This window comes from Ambystoma mexicanum, chromosome 4q, assembly GCF_040938575.1.
Source record: "Ambystoma mexicanum isolate Mex_15411 chromosome 4q, UKY_AmexF1_1, whole genome shotgun sequence".
Taxonomy (NCBI): domain Eukaryota; kingdom Metazoa; phylum Chordata; class Amphibia; order Caudata; family Ambystomatidae; genus Ambystoma; species Ambystoma mexicanum.
Genome location: NC_090928.1, coordinates 1183526045 through 1183549285, shown reverse-complemented (window position 1 = coordinate 1183549285; position 23241 = coordinate 1183526045). Strand labels below are relative to the sequence as shown.

At 46.8% G+C, this 23241-nt stretch overlaps 1 protein-coding gene across 1 annotated transcript in view; it reads left to right on the top strand.

The window, feature by feature from the left end:
* DNAH8 (dynein axonemal heavy chain 8) overlaps positions 1-23241 on the top strand; it is an 8835797-nt gene that overhangs the window by 7253488 nt on the left and 1559068 nt on the right. Inside the window, exon 70 of the mRNA XM_069608756.1 lies at positions 6771-6986. Within this exon, the coding sequence (XP_069464857.1) occupies positions 6771-6986 (216 nt within the window). The remainder of the gene's footprint in view (positions 1-6770; positions 6987-23241) is intronic.

Genomic DNA, 23241 nt, shown 5'->3' with positions numbered 1-23241 from the left:
ATGGTGACTGTTTCATGGCAAGGAAAACGATTACTCCTTTTAGTCTCATGTGCATGGGGGTTTCTCCAGACTGAGTCTGCGGCCGGTTCACAATGCTCTGTACCTTTGTGTCCTTGCGGTGGACATTGGCACATAGACATTTTCGGACCACACTCTGTTGTCAATCGTTATGTCTATTTTGGGTAGGCTGGAAAGGCAGCGGTGCCCCTGGAGGCTGTATGGTCCTGTGCTGAGGGACCCAATGATATGCCGCAAGGTGGGGGAGGTAATCGCCAATTATTTTCATGAAGATATCAATTCTGGCCCCTCCCAGGGTATTGGGCCTCATTACAACTCAGGCGGTAAGGGGTTTACGGCGCCGTAAACAGCGCCGACCTTTACCGCCTGAGTACGAGGTCCCTTAGCGCCATGGCAGACTTAACACCTGCTTTTAGCAGGTGTTAAAATCCATGGCGCTAAGGGACCATGGAGTTAATTACGCCACCGTAATTTACGGTGGCGTAATTAACGCCTTCCTCACTCCCATTATGCCCTATGGGGCAAAAATGGGAATGGGGAAGGGTAAATGGGGATTGGGGACTTAACGCCCCGCCAAACTCGGAATGGGGCGGTAAGTCCGCCAACCACCATGGCGTAAACGTAGTTTACGCCATGGTGGTAAAGTCACGGCCCAGGCGGTAACTTACCGCCTGGGTCGTAATGAGGCCCATTGTGTGGTATTCAGTAAATCTGCCACCATATACCAAGGAGCGGCAGTCAACCCGACTGGGTCTGGAGAGAAGGGTTCAGCAGACGCAGCAGAGAACAGGGTATTATTGAAATTTCTAAAGCACAAGCCAAGGCCCGGAGGCATCTGGGCACTGGGGGAGAGAGACCAGGCAAGTCAAAAACCGAAACAGAGGCAGAGAGAACAGAAAAGAAATAAATTAGGTGTTGAACAATCAGGTCTTTAGTTGTTTCAGAAAACTGACATGCTCAGGTAGAGCTCAGAGCGCCAGAGAGAGAGCGTTCCAAAGCCTTGGACATAAAAAAGAGTGGCCTCTTGATCTCGACTTGTGGAATCGTGGCACAACAAGGAGATTTTTGTCACTGGAACGTAGCCTGCAAGAAGGAGTATATGTTTTAAGATTGTGGCGCTGAAAAAGAGGGCTTTTCGAGTACAAGGCACTCTGAACAATACACAGTATCTTCAAATCGATCCGTTTCCTAGCCAGAAGCCAGTGTAGTTTACCCAATAACGTGGTGACATGCTCAGATCAAGGAGTCCCTAAGGCTAAGCGGGCTGCAGCATTCTGAAAGATATGAAGTCTTTGGATACGATAGAATGGTTGACCTAGGTAGATCCCATTACAATAGTCAAGAGAGCCTATAGTAGAAGAGGTAACCACCGTGGCTCGGCAGGTAGGAGGAAAAGGCAGAACTTTCCTAAGTAATTTTAGTTTAAGAAAACCTGTGCCACAAACTGACGAAAGTTAAGTCTCACGGGAGCCAGAGGGGAGGATTTTTACAGCTAGGTTTTTGACAACAGGACAGGGTGCCAGCAGATCACCCAAATATTCAGGCCAGCAGATGGATTTCCAGGACGAGCTAGGGGCAGCGGTTCCAAAGAACACAATTTTAGTTTTACTGCGATTAAGTTTAAGACTATTGATAGCCATCCAAATGGTAACTGCTGTCAGACAGTTCTTCACAGTGGGTCAGATGTCTGAGAGTCAACATGAAAGTGTAGTTGTCATCCGGATATGTGTCAAAAGAGATACCAAAAGAGAAAATAAGATCAGCAAGAGGGCAGAGATAAAGGTTAAACAGCAGAGGCGAGGGAGCGGAACCCTGGGGGACAACACACCTCACTGTGTACGGTGAAGCATAAAAAGGGAACAATGAGACTGTTTATTGGCGGTCAGATAGAAAGGAAATAAGCCAGTCTAAGAATGTGCCTTTAAAACCTGCCTGGGCCAGCCATTGAGCCCTGAAACCATGGTCGATTGTATCAAAGGCCGCGAAGAGGTCAAGAAGAATCAAAACACCTGCCTCTCCGTGGTCTAGCATCAGTGCAAGGTCATTGAGAACTGAAATCATTACTGATTCAGTTCCCATAGCGGGTCTGAAACCTGATTGGAAGCCATGAAGAAGGTCATTTGACTCTAAAAAAGAGAAAGCTGGGGTGTGACTATCACTTACAGAAGTTTCATGCTGGCTGGGAGAAAAGAGCACTGTAGTTATCAGGAAGGGAGGAGTCGAGATGAGGTTTCATCAGAAGCATAGACACAACAGCATGCTTGAGAGATGCCCATTATCCCCACTGATATTTACGCTGAGTATGGAACTGCTGACCTGTCACATTAGAGCTATTTCAGGCATAGAGGGGATCGAACTGTGGGGGGCCAGCTGCAAGGTCTTGCTTTACGCTGACGACATCCCGCTTATGCTGCGAAACCCTTGCACTTCCTTGGCTCGGCTATTAGATGAAGTAGCAGATTTTGGTCAGGTCTCAGGGTTTGAAATTAACTTCGACAAGTCTCATGGGTTGGACGTTTCCTTGGGTGCCCAGGACAGAGCTTGGATTGAAGCTCTGGCCTCAATACAGTGGTCTCATGGAATCTATCCCTTACCTATGGGTATGTATCCTCAATAGGATATTGGATGTTTACCACTGTAACTTCCTGCTGCTGTTCCAGGCAATGTGTGATGATCTAAATAGATGGGTTGGGCAGGAAATATCCTGGTTCATAAGGGGCCAATCAGGATCCCTGATGCAGAGCTTTGCACGTTGCAGGTTAAGATCCTCAAATTCATATGGGGAATAAATAGGCAAGAATCTCTAAGAGGGTGCTAGTGAGACTTACTAGGGTGGGAGGTCTGGAGCTGCCAGATGTATGTCGCTACAACTTAGCTGCATCGGTTTCACACATGGTCACCTGGGGGGGATACCACTATGCAACTGCCATGAAAAGTCATTGAGCAAACCCAATCAGTGGTGAGTCTGTGTCATCTCCCGTATGTTGAATAGAGATCTCTGGTGTCGGCCCACAGATTTTAACTCCTGAACACCACTAGGAATACACTGTACTATACGGGAAAGGCGCTTCTCAGGTGGGGCACATCTTGGGAGTTGGGTCCAGTCACACCCATCTGGAATAATCAGTTTTCGACTAGGGTGTGATAGTAAGAGTTTTGACGCATAGGTAGCCAGGCCATTGGAATCTCAGCAGCAATTGTACAGGGGAGGGGCACCCATTAACCTCCCAGGGATGTAAAGAAACCGTTGCCGTGCCAGAAACTGAACGATTTTGATATGCGCAGTTGAGACACTGGGCTTCTCACCCTCCCACGAAAGGTGGGGCTACCAGGCTAATGAATGCTATCGAACTGGCTGTTCCGTGGGGATTCCCAGGGCAGGTTCTTGCAACGATATAGGCTATTGAATATGGGGCGCCCAGTGGTGCCCTTGCCATACATGAATATGTGGGAGGATGATCTAGTTGGCCCAATAGAGGTTGAAGGATGGTTACGGATATTTGCGAGAATATATAAATCCTCCAAGTGTGTCACTGATAGGGAGTGTGCTTATACGTTTTGTTACAGATGGTACATCAATATATGTCTGCTGACTACTACGCAAATTGCTTGCGAGGGTGCAACGCAGTGGGTTCTCTCTTCCACGTTGTGTGGACGTGTGCGAAGGTGGGTCCCACTTCTCTTCCCTGGGTTCACCTGTGTTGCTTGGCTGCTTCAGCGTTCTCTGTGACTCTCCTTCTCTCCAGCGAGGCACCTTTTCATTCTCTTGGCGTCCCATCTGTCCTCTGCTGTTCAGCGCACCTGGACTGCCTCTTGCCACCATCTCTTGCTGTCATTCTGCTTGCGGCAAACATTTTCCCTCTAGACCTCTTACGACGGCGCCAATAGCAGTGTTTCTCCTTCATGTTGCAGCCGCACTGCCTCTCATTTCCCAACCCGCATCAAGAATAGTGGCACTCCATCTTCCTTGCAGTGTTGCAATTTTAAATGTCCCAGCACCAATTGGATTCTTGCAAACACTAGAGTGTGCCTCTAGTTCCAGGGTTCTAACGCTCTGCATTATATCCGGACTGTTCCTCGTCTCATTGTTTTGGCACCAGTTGTCAAAAGAAGTCCTGCTGTCAGTATAAGGAGGTTGGAATTGTTCCTATCACAGTAGGCCATTGTGGTTTGTGAACTTACGGGGGGATGTAATAGCCTGGGTGGAAAAGAGAATACCATGTTCCTACCAACAAGTCTCCCTCCCTCTCAGGAGGGTCATCTCCCCCCATATAATCCTCAGTTGGGCAGCCACCCCCAAGGTCAGGATCAGGCAACTTCGGCCTTTCCCTGGACACATGGGAGACTTCCCCGGGAAAGGAGTGATGACTTGCCAGATTTATCACACTAATCAGCCCTGTTAGCTAGGCTCAAGATGCAATGTTTGCAGCTACACTAGGCAGCTTATTGCGCTCAAGATCAAGGTGCTCAATCGGACAGAATGTCAATCCCAACTTCGGTGAAGGAAGATTTGCTCTGGTGAAGGGAAGAGTGCAATCTCCTGATTGGAGCACCTCTGTGTTCAGATCCCCACACAGCAGTTCTGACACTGGAGGCTGGGAGACACTGGGATCTGATGGTGCAAATGGCCTACGGAACAAACCCTGACAAAGAGAGATATATCAACTATCTGGAACTAGAGGTCATTTATCTTCCTCCCGTTCTTACAGCACTCATTACTGCTGATCAGGAAAGGCAGCACAACCTCAAATAGTTATATCAACAAGCAGAAGGGAACCAGATCTCCTGCTTTGTGCATGCTGGTGGTCGGGACTTGGTAGTGGGCAGTCGCCCAGAGGATCATACTCTGGTGAACTCATGCCCCAGAGGAAACAATATTGAAGTAGACAGACTCAGAGCAAACAGTTACGAGTGGAAACTTCATTAAATATTCTTTGTGTTCCACGTTTTGGGTCTTCTCGGGGTGGATTTCATTGTGACAAAGGACAATGCCAAGTGCCCCTAATTCGCTTCCTCCAAAGGATCAATGAGGGATGCGTTTTGAATAGGAACCAGTTAAGCTGTAATGCATTCCAGCCAACTCCTCTCCTGCAAAAGGTAATCGGCAAGCTTCCTGCACCCATGAAGTGCACTTTCAGTCTGGTTGCTCCTTTATGCACTCCCATAGCCAGAGTGTGGTTCTCAGACCTGACTCGAATGGTGAATCAGGGGCCTCTGATTCTGGAAGTTACCAGATACAGCTCAATCCACTAGCCCCATTGCCAGTAGCGTGATTCTAGAAAAGCTGACTTTTTGTCACCGCAGGCAGTGGAAGAAAAATGAACCAATGCCTCTGAGAGCTTGCAAAGACTCCACTTACGCACAAGAACGATTAGACACTGTTTTGCTTCTGGGCTTAGCAGAAAGAAGTTGATGCTCTTTCCGGATCTCTTGATGATGGCTTATCCTTTTCAGTACCCATAACTCAGTCAGGAGATCGGGTAGCTACTTGTAGAATCTGGCAGCATTAGGTTCATATAGGAACACTAAATCAATGGTCTTTTTCTCTGTGAAACCAATACTTTGAAGATCTAGGCAGATCCTTTCTTCCCTGTTTGGGACCTCAGTGTGGTGCGGCCTCGGCTCTTAAGCCTTCTGAGCTTATGATATCAGTTCATATCAAGCTGGTCACATAGAAGGCAATCCTGCTGGTACCACTCACGCCTGCCAGAATAGTGAGCGAAATTCAGGTTTTAGCACCTTCAGAAGAGTATGCAGTAGTCCTATGTACCCATCAGACTTCTGCCAGAAAGCGGTACTGACTCTCCGCATAAGACAGGAAATAGGTTTACCTACTTTCTCCCCCTATTCGCAATCAGAGACTGTTAAAGAATTGCACTGGCTAGATATCAGGCGGGCCTTATGGTTCTACTTGGCACATTACAAAAACGCTAGTGTTTCAGATGCGTTGTTTGTTACCTTTGGCCGTACATCACAAGGCAGGCAAGCATCCAACGCTTCTACTGCCAGATGCATGATTGCATTCATTGCTGAGGCGTACAAGCTTTAGAGGGAAAACTCTCATGAGAACATTCATGTGCACTCGATAAGGGTAAAAGTTATGACTATTCTTTTCAAAGAAATGGTGATGGAGCATAGTTGCACAAAGGTGGAGGGAAGACATCCCCGGGGCTATGTGTGTTACCTTTAGGGTGCCGGAGTGTCTGGGCTGTGATGGGGGAGGCCGGAGGGAAAGCAAAAGCAACATTAATCTTGTTCAGAAATCGGGCTTAGATCAATAAATAAGGCCTCTGTTCTGAAGAAGCTGATCGGGTGAAGCCCCCACTGCGTGTGCCCATTTGATTTACTTTCATTGGGTTAATGCTGGCTTTCAGAACCATTACCATACTTTTCTCTTTAAGGCCTATGCACTGCTGAAAACTAACAACCAAACATATGTGCTAGTGCATCAAAACGTGTTCAAATTGCCCGTTTTGTTCGAGGAATTGCTACAGATCTTTCAGTGCCAAGATGGATTTGAGATTTGTTTTAAGGAATACATTGTGGATGTCCCTGGAACGAAAAAGGGAAGGGATGTTGTGGATGATTTGGGTTGGCAAACATATTGCTCATTGTATTCCAACTGTCTTAAAAGCTGACATTTTAGTACATTCATATTTTTAACTTTCTGTGAAATGTATTTCATACTTTTTTATATATACATTGTTTACCTCCCCCCCCCCAAAACTAATACTGGGGTCTTTTGTTTTTAGTTGTTGAGTTCCACTGGATTCTTGCAATCGCTGCAGCAATTCGCAAAGGATGTCATTAATCCAGAAATGGTTGAATTACTGCAGCCATATTTCCAAATGGAGGATTACACATTTGAAAATGCCAAAAAAGTGTGTGGTAATGTGGCAGGCTTGCTATCATGGACACAGGCCATGGCAACATTTTACGGAATTAACAAGGATGTGTTACCCCTAAAGGTATGTATATTATTCATTATGATTATTAACTATACAGTACGATTGGTCCGAATTTTTTAAAACGTCTGTGTTTCTAATAATTAATCACTTACTGAGAACGTATTATCAATACTCCTACATCCCGTCCCCTTTCCTCCATACTTTTGGGACATTTCGTCTAGTGTAAAAAAAAGCATCAAATTTAAAAATGTGCCCTTCTCCGTTTACGCGGGGTACCGCACATGGCCATAACCCCGCCCTCTTGAGCTCTGCCCCGTGCATCGCCCTTCAGTCCTTTTTTCTGCGCGGTCGTGGCTGGACGCACTTGCATCCCCGGGAAGACATTTTTTCTTCTAACCCGTTGTCCATCTCTCCTGCTCCGGTTCTGCGGTCGCGTAATCCTCCGTGTATGCCGGAACGTTTGGCTTTTGTCTCTTGTTCCTCTTGCGAACATCGCTTCGCTAGGTTGGATCCCCATTCTTTCTGTTTGAAGTGTCTGGGACTGGATCACTATTGGGACTCATGTTTCTACTGCGACCCCCTTTCGGTCCGTGCACTTCAGCGTTGTTTTCGTCAGTGGGAGGAGGTCTTCCAGTGAGTTCCTCTACCACATTTTCAACTCTTCATCGATGAAAAGAAGAGACGCCCGGTAAGTTCCTTACCTTTTAGGGCACCCCGGCCGGGGGACGCCTTCCCAGGGTCCTCCGGGTCCGGGAGGGGCTTCAAGAGCTCTGCTACCAGGATTTCCCCTGAGGTGCCTCGCAGGCCTAATAGGCGTACCAGGGGTTTTCTCCGAGGGTTCCTGCAAGTCGCCTGCCGACACCGGATTACGATCCAAGGTTCACCAATCAGGTGCTAATAGCCAGCCCAGTCGTGCAGAAGGTTTGGGTACCAGAGTACGCTCCGAGGTCTCCTTGTCTGGAGCGTCCCATATAGACACCAGGATTCACCCTGTGGCCTCAGTTGAGGCATTCTGTACCGAACCACAGTTCAAGGCCCCTCTCTGGGGAGCTAGACAGACCGGACTCAGTTCCGAGGTTCCTCTCATTGAGGCTAAGGTGTGTACCAACAGAACTGAGAGACCCGTTAAGGTCTTGTTTGTGAGGTGGATTCCTCAACATATCCACACTCACAGTGATACCGGTTGTGTTGAGGGGGCACAAGGAGAGGTCGCTGACCATATTTCCTCTGTTACCGGCTTTGCCGAGGTTCCTCTCTTGGAGGATAATTCAAGGTGCCCATTCAGGATGTCAAGTAAACATCCGAAGCCCCACAGTACCGGCTCTGCCAAGGATCCTTGTTTCAAGGCTAAAGTTTCAATCAAGTCCCCTGACCATCCTGTGGAGATATCTGCCTCATCCGCACATGTGACGCAGTTCTCTTCATGTGTGGACAAAATGGCTGGCCTGCCTTTGTGGTCTACGGTGGCCATTTTGGATTCTTCCTTTACACCCACACTACCGACGATGGGTGCAGGCAACCTTCTTTTTGGTGAAGAACCATTTCCACCGGCCAGTGGGAATCTGTTCTGGCCTTATTATGACTGGCATGCTCAGATGCGACTACCGCATACAGTCTTCCTTCCTGGCAGCCTTCCTCATTGTGTTGTGGGGGTATGCTCCTTTTGAGCGGCCTCTGCCCACCCAAGTGCCTAAATCTTCGTCAGATGACTTTTTCAGAAATTCGCAGTGACTTATGCACTCTGACCTCATGAGGGAGTACCTTAAGGGCCTTTCTTGCAGCTCTGTCACCAGGGTTTCCCCTGAGGTGTCCCAAGGGCCTAAGAGGCGTACATGAGATTCCTCCGAGGGTTCTGATGGACCTGCCAGTACCGGACATTGTTCCAAGGTTCACCATCACAGTGCTAAAGTTAAGCCCAGTTCGACTGGGTGCTGGGATATCAGGGTTCACCCTGAGGTCTCCATTTCTGGAGTTTTCCCCGCTGTAACCAGGTTGAAACCTGAGGTTCCTCTTGTGGAGGCTTAGTCTATTTCGACAGTTCTGAGAGGCCTTCTCAGAGGGGCTTGTCGGTGAGGTATTGTCCTCAACTGTCCCACGCTCAGGGTCGTGGTGGTACCGGTTCTGTCGAGGGGGCCACGGACCGCATTCCCTCTGGTACTGGCTTGTCCAAGGTTCCTCCGTTGGAGGCTAATTTTGAGACTGGTTTGAAGATGGCGACTAAACATCTGAGACCCCCCCCCCAAGTACCAGCTCCTCCGAGGATCCTTGTAAGGCTAACGTGTTACTTATGTCCCCTGACTCTCTTGAGGAGGCAATTGCCTCAGCTACGCATGTGACGCAGTTGTCTTCACGTGGTGATAAAATGGCAGCCCAACCTGCGTGGCCTAGGGCAGCTATTTTGGGTACCTCCCTTACACCTACGTTCGCAAAGTCTGGTGCTGGGAGCATTCCTTTCAGCAATAGTAATCCGTTACGCCCTTCTTTCAACCGGCGTGCGTGGGCTCCGCTGCCTCATATTGTCTCGCTCCCTCCTGCTTTTGCTCCACAGATCTATGTTGACCCGGCCGGTGGTGGACCTTCCTGGTAACCATCCTCTTTGTGTTCTGGGGGGTAGGTCCCTTACAAGCGGTTTCTTCCTCTTCGACACCTAAGCCCTCGGCTGAGGATGAGTTTTTTGGGAAGTTTCAGATGCTCATGCACTCTGACCCTATGAGGACATATTTCAAGCGTCTTTTCCCTCCTGTTCCACCCCAACCCTGGCCGATTCAGTTTTTCTTTTAAAACCTGAGGTGGTAGGCGTGGAAGACCAGTCTTCTGTTCCCGCCTCATTGGGATTAGCCTTAAACGGATGGGAACGCAATGAGCAGCCCCACTCGGTGAGAGCATTCCATGACCGGGAGGGGCTTTTTGAGGTGCCTCAAGGGCCTAATAGGTGCACCAGAGGGTTCTCTGAGGGTCCCTCAGAGGACCTTCCAAAACCAGACGTGGTTCCGAGGTTCACCATTTGGGTGCTAAGGTTCAGCTCAGTTTGTCTGTGGCTCTGGATACTGGGGTTCGCCCCCAAGGTCCCCATTTCTGGAGCTTTCCACACTGATACCGGGGTACGCCCTGAGGTCTCCGTTTCTGGTGCTTGACACACCGAGCCACAGCTTGAGGCCCCTCTTGAGGGAGCTATATGTCCTGGGTTAAAACCCAAATTTCATCTAAATACAGTACCGACGGAGTCGAGGGATCCTCTAAGGGTCCTGTCGGTAGGGTACATTCCTCAACCGTCCCACGATCGGGGTTGTGGTGGTACTGATTCTGTCGGAGGCAAAGAAGGTGATCAGCAACAGGCCTTCTAGTGCCGGCTCTGCCGAGGTTCCTCCATTGGGAACGAATTCTGGGACAGTTCTAAGGTTGTCCACTAAACATCCTAGATCTGCCAGCACTGGCTCTACCAAGGATCCTTGTTTCAAGGCTAAGGGCCTCATCACGAGTTGGGCGGTAACGCTGGCACTAATAGCGCTGGTGCTATCTGCCCTACCGCCAAACCCACCGGAAATCCCCATTCCCCATTGAGCCCATTCGGGAATGCCCTATTCCCCATTGGACTCAATGGGGAAATTTCACGTGCATACCGCCGGCGGATTTCCCGCCGGCGGTATGAGCGCGAATTTTCGGCAGATTTCCCCCCAGCTCAGAGCTGGCGAGAAATCCACTGAAGCCCTGATTTGGCGGACCCTTAAATCTGGCTGTAACAGCATTACCGCCGGATTTAAGGGTTACCGCCAAACTCGTGATAGGCCCTAAGTGTTTCTTAAGTCCCCTGACTCCCCTGAGGGGGCAGTTGCCTCATTTTCTCCTATGACGCAGTTCTCTTCAGGTGTTGACTAAATGGCGGCCAAATCTGCTTGGTCCACGGCAGCCATTTAGAATACTTCCCTTACACCAACTTTCATGACGACTGGTGCTGGGAGCGTTGCTTTTGGGGCTGAGCAGCTTTTCAACGGTATGTGAACAACAAAGACCTGTTTGTCGGTCTTGGTGACCGCTTCAGCGAAGGTCCCTTGTACACAGAGGTCGGGGCCCCAGACTCGGACCTTCTCTGGGTTCAGGGGGTTTCAGCAGCGGCAAGGTGGTTTGTTTTTCTCTCAGCCATCAGCCTCCTCGACAGGGACCGGTAATCTCCCTGCCGAAAAATCACCAAATTATATTTTTGTCGGTCACACTACACTTCGGTGGGTGGACGAGTCTCGTCTCATCTGGAGGCATGGTAAACCATCACTGAAGACTGATGGAGTTTGTCCATCATTTAGGCTGGTTTTTGCTTGCCCTTTCCTCCTACACCACACTTCAAACCTCTCTTCCAACAGATTGGGATGCCCTCCCTCAGAAGCAGAGGTACAGAAAATTCTATTCCTCAGAGCTGTGGAACCTGTTCCCCCTCATGGAGCAAGGGAGGGGCTAGTTCTACTGTCCTTTCACTGTGCTCAACCAGACTGGCCTGCGCACGACCTTCGATCTTTCTGAGAGAGATTCAAGTTGATCACGCCCTGCCAAATAAAGTCCTCTCTCAGTGTGGTGGTCTTCGAGGATGCGTAAGTGCACATTCTGACTTGGAGCCTGCGTATGAAATATCTGTGTTTCTCCGTGGGAGCAGAACACTTCAGATTTGGGTACTCCTTTTGGTCTCAGCTCAACGAGACGCACAAGAAACTCCTCTGAGGGACCCCTCAGCGGTCTCCCAATACCGGATCTTCTTGCAAGGTTCCCCATTTGGGGCTAAGGCTGACCCCAGTTCTGCTGTGGCTTTGGATACCAGGGTTCGCCCTGAGGGTTCTCCATCTGGAGCTAACCTTACAGAGTCTTGGCTCGAGGCCCCTCTCGAGGTGGCTATAAAACTAGGGTTAAACCTGAGGTTCCCCTGCTTGGGGCTAAATCGGTCACCAACAGAACCGGGTCCCTCATCGAGGGTCCTGGATGTAATATCCCTAAGGTTTTCCGCATGCGTGGCCGTGGTGATACCAGTTCTGTTGAGGGGGTGAAAGAAGTCGGTCACGCCCCACAGACCTTCCAGTACAGGCTCTGCCGAGGATCCTCCACTAGAGGCTAATTCTGGGGAAGCCCCTGACGTGTTGAGAAAACACCCTAGATCTGCCAGTACCGGCTCTGCTGAGGTTTATTGTTTCAAGGCTAGGATGGCACACAGGGCCCCTGACTCCCCTTGTTCCACTTGCTCCTGTGACGCAGTTCGCTCCTATTTTGTGGTAATGGCGGCCCAACCTCCGCAGGCCACGGTGGCCATTTTGAATACCTCCTTTAAAGCGGGGTTTCACATCAACAAGCAGGACGACACAGACTCTCCTCTCCTTGTGGATCTTGCCATACAAATGTGTATATTGATTGGCTCCAGGCTCCACACATCCCGGCTCACCTCAATGTGACCTCAGATTAATTCAGTTGCCAGTCGGAATCAGTTAGGAGTGTCAGATGAACAGCAATATCATCTCCAACTTTTTCCAGCAATGGGGCACGCCAGAGATGGTCCTCTTTTCAGCTTGTTGTTCAACATGAAAGCTTATGCTTTCCCCTCATTGCCTCCTTTCTATTGGTCGCTCTTTTTGCACATCGAACTGTTGCCAAAGCAGCTACGTGGGCTTTCCCATCAGCTTTTGGTAAGCATTACTGCTTAGGCCTGAGCTCCAGAGTTGTTTTAAGGCTGTTCTTAAAAACCTTTTTCAGTAAGGAGGTTCCATCCACCCGTATTTCCTGTGATGTAATCTCCCAAACATATGGCGGAAAGGGGACAGGACGTAGGCATATAACAAAGTTACTCACCGTAGTGACTGTCTTAATCCTAGTCCCCTTTCCTCCATACGCCCGCCCACCGTCCCCTCTAATAAGTACCTCTATTATTGCTTAAAGGTCTCAGACCTGGTGATAGAAAAAGACTGAAGGGCAATGCGCGGGGCGGAGCTCAGGAGGGCGGGGTTACGGCCACAATGCGGTACACCGCATAAACAGAGAAGGCCACATTTTTCAACTTGATGCTTTTTTACAAAAGTGTTCCGGTCCCGTCCCACTGGACGGAATGTCCCAAATGTATGGAGGAAAGGGGACTATGGACTAGGAGTAAGATAGTCACTATGGTGAGTAACTTTGTTATTCCCTCATAGGCCCAGGAACATTTTTGTTGAAATGTCACCTAATGCAGTCTAATACTGTAGATGAGATTATGGATGCCAGTTGGCTGATTTTGTCACTCAAAACCACCTGAGTTTGGGTTATTCATGCCATATTGAGAAGAGTTTGATGGTGGGGACCAAATGCAGGCATTTATGTTTATAACCCAGTAATGTCAACCTTTGTTCAAAAGTTATTTTGGCTTCAGAAGGGCTGGTAGGGCTGATCATCCCACTTCCAAGATTTTGGCAATTTTTGGGAAGGAAGTTGAGGCTGAAATTTCTTTCTGTTTATTTTTTATTTTTTGATAAGAACATCCTTTCTCTGTATTACCTGTTTTAGTTACGGAGAGGGGGAGGCTTAATTTTTTCGTTTTCTTTCTGTTTTGTTTTATTTTGTTAGGGAATCATTGCTTTCAATTTATTGTTTTCAAGTAACGAAATCTTATGCTGTTTTCTTCTTTTAGTTATGGCAACCTTCATTTTTGTGTTTTTTTATTTATCTTTGAAAACCTAATTGTGTCTTCTTTTTCAGTTAGGCAAACTCTCTGTTTTTGGGGCATGGAAAACTTAGGGCCACTTCATTTTGTTTTGCTTTTATTAAAATGAGGGGACCATTTTTCAATGTATACTTTCCTCCCACAGATTGCTCATCTCTTGAAATATCTTCCCAGGGGCAGACTGACCTGGGCTTTTCAACAGTCACCATGGGACTTGGTGCAGCACCGCATCTACTTTGTCTGGTGGTGTTGGCGCTCATAGTACCAGATATGATATCAAATATATAAATGGAACCCCTCAGGCCATATTACCTCAGTTACTTTTTATCCATGTGCTTCTGACGCTACTTTTGAAAAACACATGGAGATTTTGCATTTTAGTTACATTGTAAGGGTAGGTTCTTTGGGGTAGGTTTAATTTTCATTTACATGTTTCAGTACATTTTTGCCTTTGTATTGTACCTTTTTTTTGTTTACAAAAGTACAGGAAATGAGAATGTCATGGATACTTCATAAGACTATAGTGATCTTAATTTTTGGAAACGTATATTATGACAAGCCTAGAAATCTGTCTTTGTCAAGAGGGGGTGTGATCCCTTCTCAGCTGGGGTGAGAGTCCTCCTAGGGAGAAACCATTGGCAAGTTTTAACCCGGAGGTGGACGGTGGCAGCTGAGAGGGCCCCAAATCCTGTCCACCCCTTGTGCCTGATTTCTCAGAAGTCCACATTTGTCTGAAGCCAAGCCGCCATTATGAGATGCTTGCCATTACGTTTCTAATTTTTGTAGACATCATACATCTGAATGGGAAACCAGCAAAGAGCCCGAAGAGAGGCAAGATTCGGAAACAGAGAAGGCGCCGCAATACTGCTGTACGGGCTACAGTGTTGAACGTGAAGAATTGTAGAGGAAGGCAGAGGTCAAATGCTTGCAGCTTGGAGACCTCACGGAGCAGCCGCACAAGGTTCGACAAGCTCCTGCCTAGAAACACTGTAGACCACTAGAGAAATTCAAAGGGGATTCTGATGCTCACACCCACCAAACTTACCTGTGGTGGCTAAGAGCCAGAGCTCCACAAAATGAATTTGAACATTTGCCCTTCCTGACGCCATGGCATTTCTGCAGTAAGAATGCACAGAGAAAGTGGGCGGGGCTTATCCCCTTACTTTTCCTGGTTCTTTCACATACTGGGAGAGGAAGACAGAAGTGGATTGGCTAGGGAAAGTTGCCCAATCTAAGGAAGGAGAGGAGAATAAAAGTAAGCAGCAGGAAGTAGGTGGTGTGTGCTATACGGGTGAGGTCAGAGAAGGAGAAACAAGAGACCAGCAGGAGGGAGGGGGGAATGGCAGATTGTGGAGGTAGTTTCTGGAGCATGTGTGGTATAGGCTGGAGAGTAGAAGTGGTACTAGTGTGAAAGAGCGAATAAAAGTGTGGAGGAGAGAGTAGTTGTGTAGAAGAGGGGGTTGAAGTGTGGAGGAGGGAGTAGTAGTGTGGAGGAGGTTCCTAGTGATTTCATCGACAGTCAAAGGATCGACAAATCATACCATTGACAACAAAGCATTTTAAAAAAAACATCACATGCACTTTTTTTTATGGGGGATCCCCCCACCCATTTTATAATGGTTTAAAACACATTTTTTACTAAACCTAACCCTTTACCATGGAATAAAATGCATTCAGTGTTTTTTTCCGATGCTTTTTTTTCAATGGTATGGTTTGTCGATGCTTTGTTTTAGATGCAATGACCGGGTCCCGTGGAGGAGGATGTAGTGTTGAGGAGGGAGCAATAAAGACTGGGAAGCGGGAATAACATTAAAGGGTGGAGGCGAAACATAGGATGAGTGGCAACATCAAAAGTACAGGAGATTGATGGGAGGAGTTAGGAGGAAAAATGAGGAAAGAGTAGAAAAGGGAGAGGTGGGCGTGTTAGAGGGGGAACCTCCATCTAACAATATTTTTTAAGGCACAATTCCCACATTCCTTCAGACCACAGACCTCGGTATAGTGTAGGGGAATTTAGGAAGTCCCTGCAGGTTTTACTGAGGTACGGGGTTCTGCGTTTAGATCTTCACCATTGGCAGAATTTAGAACTAGACTGTAGGTGTCAATCTTCCATATCTACTAACCTGGGGTCAGAGGTGCATTGGTTAGGGTGGAAGTGCTACACCAAACAAGGCAGTGCGGGATGTAACTAGATCCCACAATATCTTCAATAAAAACCCCTTAGTCGCCTTCGAGAGTGGGAGTGTTTTGTGTGCCATCTGTTAAGCGATGTTGAACTGCACCCCTGCTTATAATTTGATTCAGACATCTAAAACCTGTCCAGGCAGAGGATAATGTGCCTTAAATACACGCTGATGCTAAGACATTTTGTGGGACTGATGAAACTAGTCGGGCTGATGGTGATTATCAAAAATACTTTATATACTACTTCCACACTACACCTTTGCTCTTTGGTAACATCTGTGCAAATATATTATATGCACAAGTAATCTATTATTGAGATCTGCAAATGTTCCTCAAAATAGTAATCATACCAAATCACTTAATTTTGCAATTCGACAAAACTCTGCTCCTGTATTTGGGTATCTTTCTGGTTCCACATTTGTCTTCACTGAAGATAAAATCAAGTACATACGTGTATTCATAACAAACCCAATTTGTAATATCTTTCAGGAAAACTACTTACCATTATGGGAAAGGGTAAAGAAAGATTTGGCAAGATGGAATGGGTTGGTCCTTTTTTTGATGGCTTGACCTAATGTAATAGAGATAAACATCCTCCCTAGACTTTTTTTATTTATTTCAAATGCTCCTTATTCAGGTTCCGGCAGATTACTTTCAGAATCTTAAGAAGGCACTGTTGGACTTTCTATGGTCAGGAATGAGAACCGGAATATTGTATAGCATGGGAGAAGGGAGGGATGACCTTTGCAGATTTCCATGCCTATTTTAGGACCTCACATTTGAGAGTCTTGGTTGGCCAGCTTGACCGGCATACAACTAAACAATGGGCTCCACTGGAGAATGCAGTTATCTCCCTGGCCCCTCTGAATTAATGCCTCTAAGTCCCTAAATATAGCGTGCCTCGACGAGGTTCAAATCACCTGTTTCTTAGGGTTCTCTGGGATTTTAGGATCTTTGTTGGCCATAATATTGGAAGGGTATGATCTCATGGCTTTACCAAGCAATAATTACAGATACATCCCTTGACTTTCTTAGAGTCAAAACACACTAGAGCAAAGATTTTGTTGCCGGGAGCTGGGCATGGTTGTATGGTTGAAGATTTGTAAGTCGGTCGAACAGGTCTCTGTAGCATCTCAATACCAGTTGCATGCTTTTAATTTGCTCAACCAATGTCGACTCACCCATGGAGTCTGGCCAAGATGTACCCGAAGACTAGACCTTATTGTTGGAGAGGCTGCAGTGTGAAAGCAAAAGAAGATATCGAGGCGGAGTACCTTCAAAAGGAAATACACCAAACACAGGTTATAAAGATACACAGATCTTTATTCAAAGTAACTGAACAGTTTTCAAAGAATCTGAGAATCGGATAGCTGTCAGGCCCTCAGTTCACCACAGCGAATACCAGCCCCTTCGGTGTGGGAAGTGAGTGGGGCTGTACATCAGAATAGTCGCACCATTTATACACTCCAAAATATGATGTCCAACCCACTTGCAGGTTAATGAGTCTAGGATCTAGGGTTCATTCCAAACTCGTTTCCTAATTTATGCAGCTATACATTCAGGGGTTATCCTTAACATATTCGCAAACAAGTTACAATAGCAACAGTGTGTCTTCGGATTTTGCGTTGAGCCTCTGCACATAACGTTATACAATATAGTAAAACAAGTGTTCACATAAGATGCTCAAACACTATTGTGCACGATATATGTTCATGGATTAGTCTCGTTGGTACAGGCAATCCTTTATACACAGGTCAACGAACATATACCAGGAAGACACTGTATACAGCAACAAAGGAACAACATAATTCCCAAAATGATCAGTAAGACCGAAAGTACCTTCCAACCACAAGATCGCAAGAAGTCCCAGGACCAAGCGCTAAGATCCCAGTTTCCTTCGGGAACATGCACTTCTGAACTTAGGAAATGCAGATTCTGTATTGCCTTGAAGACAGTTGGGGAGGAATCTGGCACGAAAACGCAGCAAGCGGACCCAACTAATTTACATACCCCTCCATGTTCAGCCAGGATGACATCTAATGCCATCCGGTTCTGAAGTGCTACTAACCTTATTGCCTTCTGTTCTAGAGTCATATTATAGAGTTTTGTCAGTGGTCCGGTTGATGGTTCTCTCCAGTACTCTCGCTAGTCTCCTGATATCCTCTGAGTTAACTATTTGTCCCCAAAATGGAAAAAAAGATTTCGCTACGTCTCCCAGAACTTGTGCTGGAGTGTCACCATTCTCGTCCCGCCGTGGATGAGACTTTGAAACGTCTACGGTACTGGCTATGAATACCCCGGATAACAGGATCCCTAAATAGCAAGTTCCCTGTCAATCCCTGGTTAACCATGGAAATGCTACATTACCGCAAACAAAGTAGACAGGTTCGCCTACATACAAAGGTCTGTCTTCCCCTGTCAAATTCGCAAAGTTGGCGCAGCCTTTAAAATCACCCATTGACTGAGTACCATTCCTCTGTATGTAGAAAGAATCTGAATCGGGACTATGGTTAACAGTGTAAGAAGGATGCGTGGCATCCTTATTGCCTATAGGAGCCATTTTAAAGGAAATCAAAGATTGGAAAGGACGAGACAATCTATCAGAAGGCCTAATAGAAGCAACGTTAAGCTTACTCCTATTTGCAAAAAGCTAGCATCCCAAGGGAGTCGAAACATGTTTTTCAAACTGATTCAAATTAGTCCCATCGAAGTTCCTTGAGATGCTATTGTTCCGGCGACCAAAGAATAGTGCTCCAAGAGAAGCATAGCATGCAGTTGTCAAAGGTAAAGGATGAATATACCAACCTAGCCCTTTATCCCCATGTTGTGGTAAATGCGAGCAAACCCAACAGTTGGACCTATTAAAGATGGCATGTGTAGCATTCGTGATGAGTAATAGCATATTGTTGTGATATCTCTGTCTATGCTGAGAATCCCTAGGAGATAGAGTGTGCAGATGCACAAAATGGGTAGAAACAGTAGGTACATTTTCAGTCAGTAACACATTTTCGAGCGGATGTACTTCCTCTAGATACCAGAAGCCTAAAACAATGACTATTATAAAACCAATTAACATTATCAACAAACAGCAGTACGTTTTCGTGGCCCATGTTACGGACTGTCCTTTTTTGCAGCTGGTCACACGTTCACTTCTCAGTCCTTTGCGAGCGGTAGCAGTGGCAGGCATTGTAATCTTCAAACGAACACGCCAATGTTTTTAACTGGCGACCTCCAGGCCAAGCGTCTTCTTAGTCCTTCCACAAACCGTAGCCAACAGAATCCCTGTATAGACAATAGATCGGGCCAAAAAGGCAAGCCCTTGCTGATTTTCCTCGATCGCACTGCCGAACCGTGCAGTAGGTCTATTTCCTAGGTCGCAGATCGTACCTTGTGCTTCCTGGTACTGAGTGATCTGAGAACAACGTGTCGTCACTTCCCGTTGGAAGCAACGTATGAAGAACAAGAGAGGATGCAAGATCTGGAACAACAGCTTCCGGAAACAAAACTGTTGGAGAGTCTGGAGGCAAAATGGCTGTTTCCCCAGGCCCCACGGGCTCAGGGAGAGTCTCTGACACACTCTCGATGCTGTTTACTGCTTCGGGATTGTTGATTGCAGTACTGATGAGGGGTTCTGTTTCTTTATCGTATGGCACTGGGTGTGGAATCTTCTTGGTGTGCGTTGCATAGATCCAATTTTTCCAGCCAGCCACCCGCACCGCCGTCTGCGTGACCAGCAGGACTTGGAAGGGGCCCCGCCACCGAGGTGCAAGGCAAGACGATCGCTCAAAGGACTTTACTAGGACCCACTCCCCAGGTCGTATGCTGTGCCCGGGGCCCTCGTATCGCACAGGTAAAGCCTCTTGCAACTGGTGATGAATCAAATACAGGTTTTTAGTCAACTGGCTACAGTAATCTGAGAGAAGTAAATTTTCTACATTTTGCAGTGAATGACTTTTCGGAAGGTTCCAGATATTAGCAGGCCTCCCCATAACCACCTCAAAGGGAGAGAGCCCAGTCTTAGTTTGAGGGGTTGTACGCATGGATAGCAACATGATCAATAAGGCGTCCGGCCATTTTAGTTTGGTGCCGGCACACATCTTAGAGAGCTTGTTTTTGATGATGCCATTGTGTCTTTCTACTAGTCCGGTACTCTGAGCGTGTCTGGCCGAATGGAACCGTTTATCGATCTGTAATCCTGCACATATCTGCAGAATCACAGCAGCGATAAAATGTGAACCATTGTCCGACCAGATGACTCTTGGTAGCCCGAACCTAGGGAAATACTTTTTTAACATAGTCTTTGCAGTAGTCATGGCTGTAGCGTCTTTAACAGGAAAAGCCTCAACCCATTTGCTAAAAGCACAAATGACAAATAACACTTATTTCAAGTTATTACATTGTTCCATTTCAATAAAATCAAAGTGTATAACCTCGAAGGGGACAGAAGGTGGACCAAAACTTCCCCTAGGAGTTGGCGTTCCCTTTCCTACATTATGCTATAAACAGGTCATGCAGTTTTGGACATAACGTGCAGCTACCTTAGAGATTTTGTCATTCACCCATACATTTTCTAACATTTTTGTAATCTTGCGGGCACATTTATGTGTGGGACCATGAGCCATAACAACCATCATAATTTACGTGTCAGGAAATAGCCATTTCCCTTCAACTCTGTCCACCCAACACCCATCATCATCAAGTTTCCACAAGCCCTCAGCCCACTTTTTAGACTCTTCCAATGGGGCATTGGCTTGGATATCCCTCACAGAATCGACACCCTCATCCATAGTACAGGCATTTGTGGCTTCCCTTGAAGTATATATGTCTGAAGAGAGATCAGTGGTAGTTTGTTTAGCTATCTGGTCAGCAAACGCATTCCCTTTCCCTATATCATCTACAATCTTTTGATGCGCTGCGCATTTTACAATAGCTAACTGAGTAGGGAGTGCGAGCGCTGAGAGTAGCCGTACTATCAGGGAGCCATGCTGGATCTTTGTACCATGTGAAGTTAAGAACCCTCTCTTTGACCAAAGTCTCCCAAAGTTGTGAACCACCCCAAAGGCATACTGACTGTCAGTGTATATATTCACGGTAAGCCCTTCGGAAAGTTTGCAAGCTCGGGTTAATGCTATAATCTCCCCGGCCTGCGCAGAGTTATGCGTGATTCTCTTGGTTTCCATGACCGTGGTCAACGTAGTGATTGCATAAGCAGCTGTGGATGTACCATCCGGAAGCTTGAAGCAGGAGCCATCGCAAAACAGCTCCTCTTGTGGATTGTTCAAGGGAGTATCTTTTAGATCAATTCTACCACCTGTATCTTGTTCGGTGGTAGAAAGACAGTCATGTGACTCTTAGTCACTGCAAGCAGTACCTTGCGGAAAAGGTAAGAGTTCAGCTGTATTAAGAACATAACACCTCTTAATTTGGATGTGTGGTGCAAACAAGATCAATTCATATCTTGTCAACCGTGCGGAAGTGAGGTGTTGCGCTCGAGTTCTTTTCAGTAGAACATCTACAGATTGAGGTACCATCAGGGTTAAAGCATGTCCTAGGACCATTCCCTCACTCTGTTTTACAGATGCAGCAGCAGCAGCGACAGCTTGCAAACATCTTGGTAAAGCGCATGCTACAGGATTAAGGGCGGAAGAAAAGTAACCGCATGGCCTATTCTTCCCTCCATGTTCCTGCGTTAACACAGCCAAAGCACATCCATCACATTCATGCACAAACAACACAAAGGCCTTTTCATAATTTGGTGTGCCCAAAACCGGTGCCGAGCACAATGCAGTCTTGAGCAAATCAAATGCACGCTGGTGCTCTATGTTCCACGGCAATGGCGAAGAAATGCCCTTCTTCGTCAGAGCCAACATCAGCTTAATCGTTAACGAGAAATTGGGGATCCACTGCCTACAGTAAGAAGCCATTCCTATGAAGGCTCTAACTTCTTTCTGCGTATTTGGGACAGACATGCTAGAAATGAGTTTTATCCGTTCAGGCGTCAATCTTCTTCCCTCCTTTGACAGGAGATAGCCTAAATAGGCAACCTCCTGGCAACAATATTGAAATTTCTTAAGCGAAGCTTTATGTCCATGTGTAGCCAGGTGAATAAGCAACAACACAGTGCCCTCCTTAAAAGCGCTTTCTGAGTCAGCAGCTAAAGGTAAGTCATCAACATATTGAAGCAGTGTACAAGTAGAGGGCAACTCAAGGGTATCGAGTTGTTCTTTCAGAGCCCTATTGTAGATGCTAGAACTTTCCGTGTAACCCTGTGGTGCACGGGTAAATGTGAAGGAGCGTCCCCCTAAGGTGAACACAAACAAATATCTACTGTCCTTGTCTATAGGAATACTAAAGAAAGCATTCTTTAGATCCACAACACTAAAATGAGTAGCTGAAGCCGGAATCATAGTCAGTATTGTCGTCTCCTCAGGCACAATTGGAAATTGTGGAGCGACGATCTTATTGATGGCACGTAAATCAATTATGAAACGAAAAGGAATCACATTATCACCTTTTTTGTACACGGGCAAAATCGGACTATTGCACAAACTACCTGCAATTTCCTCAATCACCCCTCGATGTACAAAATCCGAGACGATGCATTTCAAAGCTTGCTCACCATCGACTGAAATCTTATACTGCAGAATGCGCAGCAGCTTCACTCCATGTTTCAAAACAATCTTAACAGGCTCAATTTATTTGTAAAACGCCGACATCATTGTTGTCAACTGCCCATAAACATTCCGGAACATCACTAAATTCCGGCGGCAAAGGTCTAGTCAAGAATTGAGAGACGTTGCTGTGGTGAAATCGTCAAATGCACTCCATCAGAGGAATGAATTACTGCATTTAATTCTTTCAACAGATTCAACCCCAGCAAATTCTCTCCACAATTCTAAGTCAAAAGGAATGGACAATGGTCCGTAAACGGACCCAAAGAAATCGGTACCGGCGAAGAAACCGGACAGACAGCTGGTGTGCCAGAGAACCCTACAGAAACATTGGTTTGCCCTAACAGTGGAATGTTTGGAACCCGAGAATGATCAATGGAACACTTTTGTGCCCCGGTATCTATCAAGTTTTCCCACTAACATTTCAACGTAGGGACCTTTCTGATTAACGAGAATAGGCGTAGTTTCCAAGCCCTGCTTCGGGCAATCCTAATGAAACAGAATATCATCAAAAGGAAGTTCTTCAGAGAGGTAAGCAGCGGAAGGATGGTCAAATATGTTTCTAGTACCCACACTTGGTACCTGATTATCCTGTGAAAAAGGTTGCTGCGAATCGTGTGAAAGCTGACCTCTACTAGGGCCCCCTGCACCCAGGCGACCTCTGGGTCGTCTACCCATATTCCCAAATGTGTTATTTGACCTCTGTCGGAGGATCGGGCATTGTGCACGGCAATGACCCTTTTCCCTACAATAGGCACACTGGTTAATGTTTATAGGACCCAAGGGCATGTTTCCT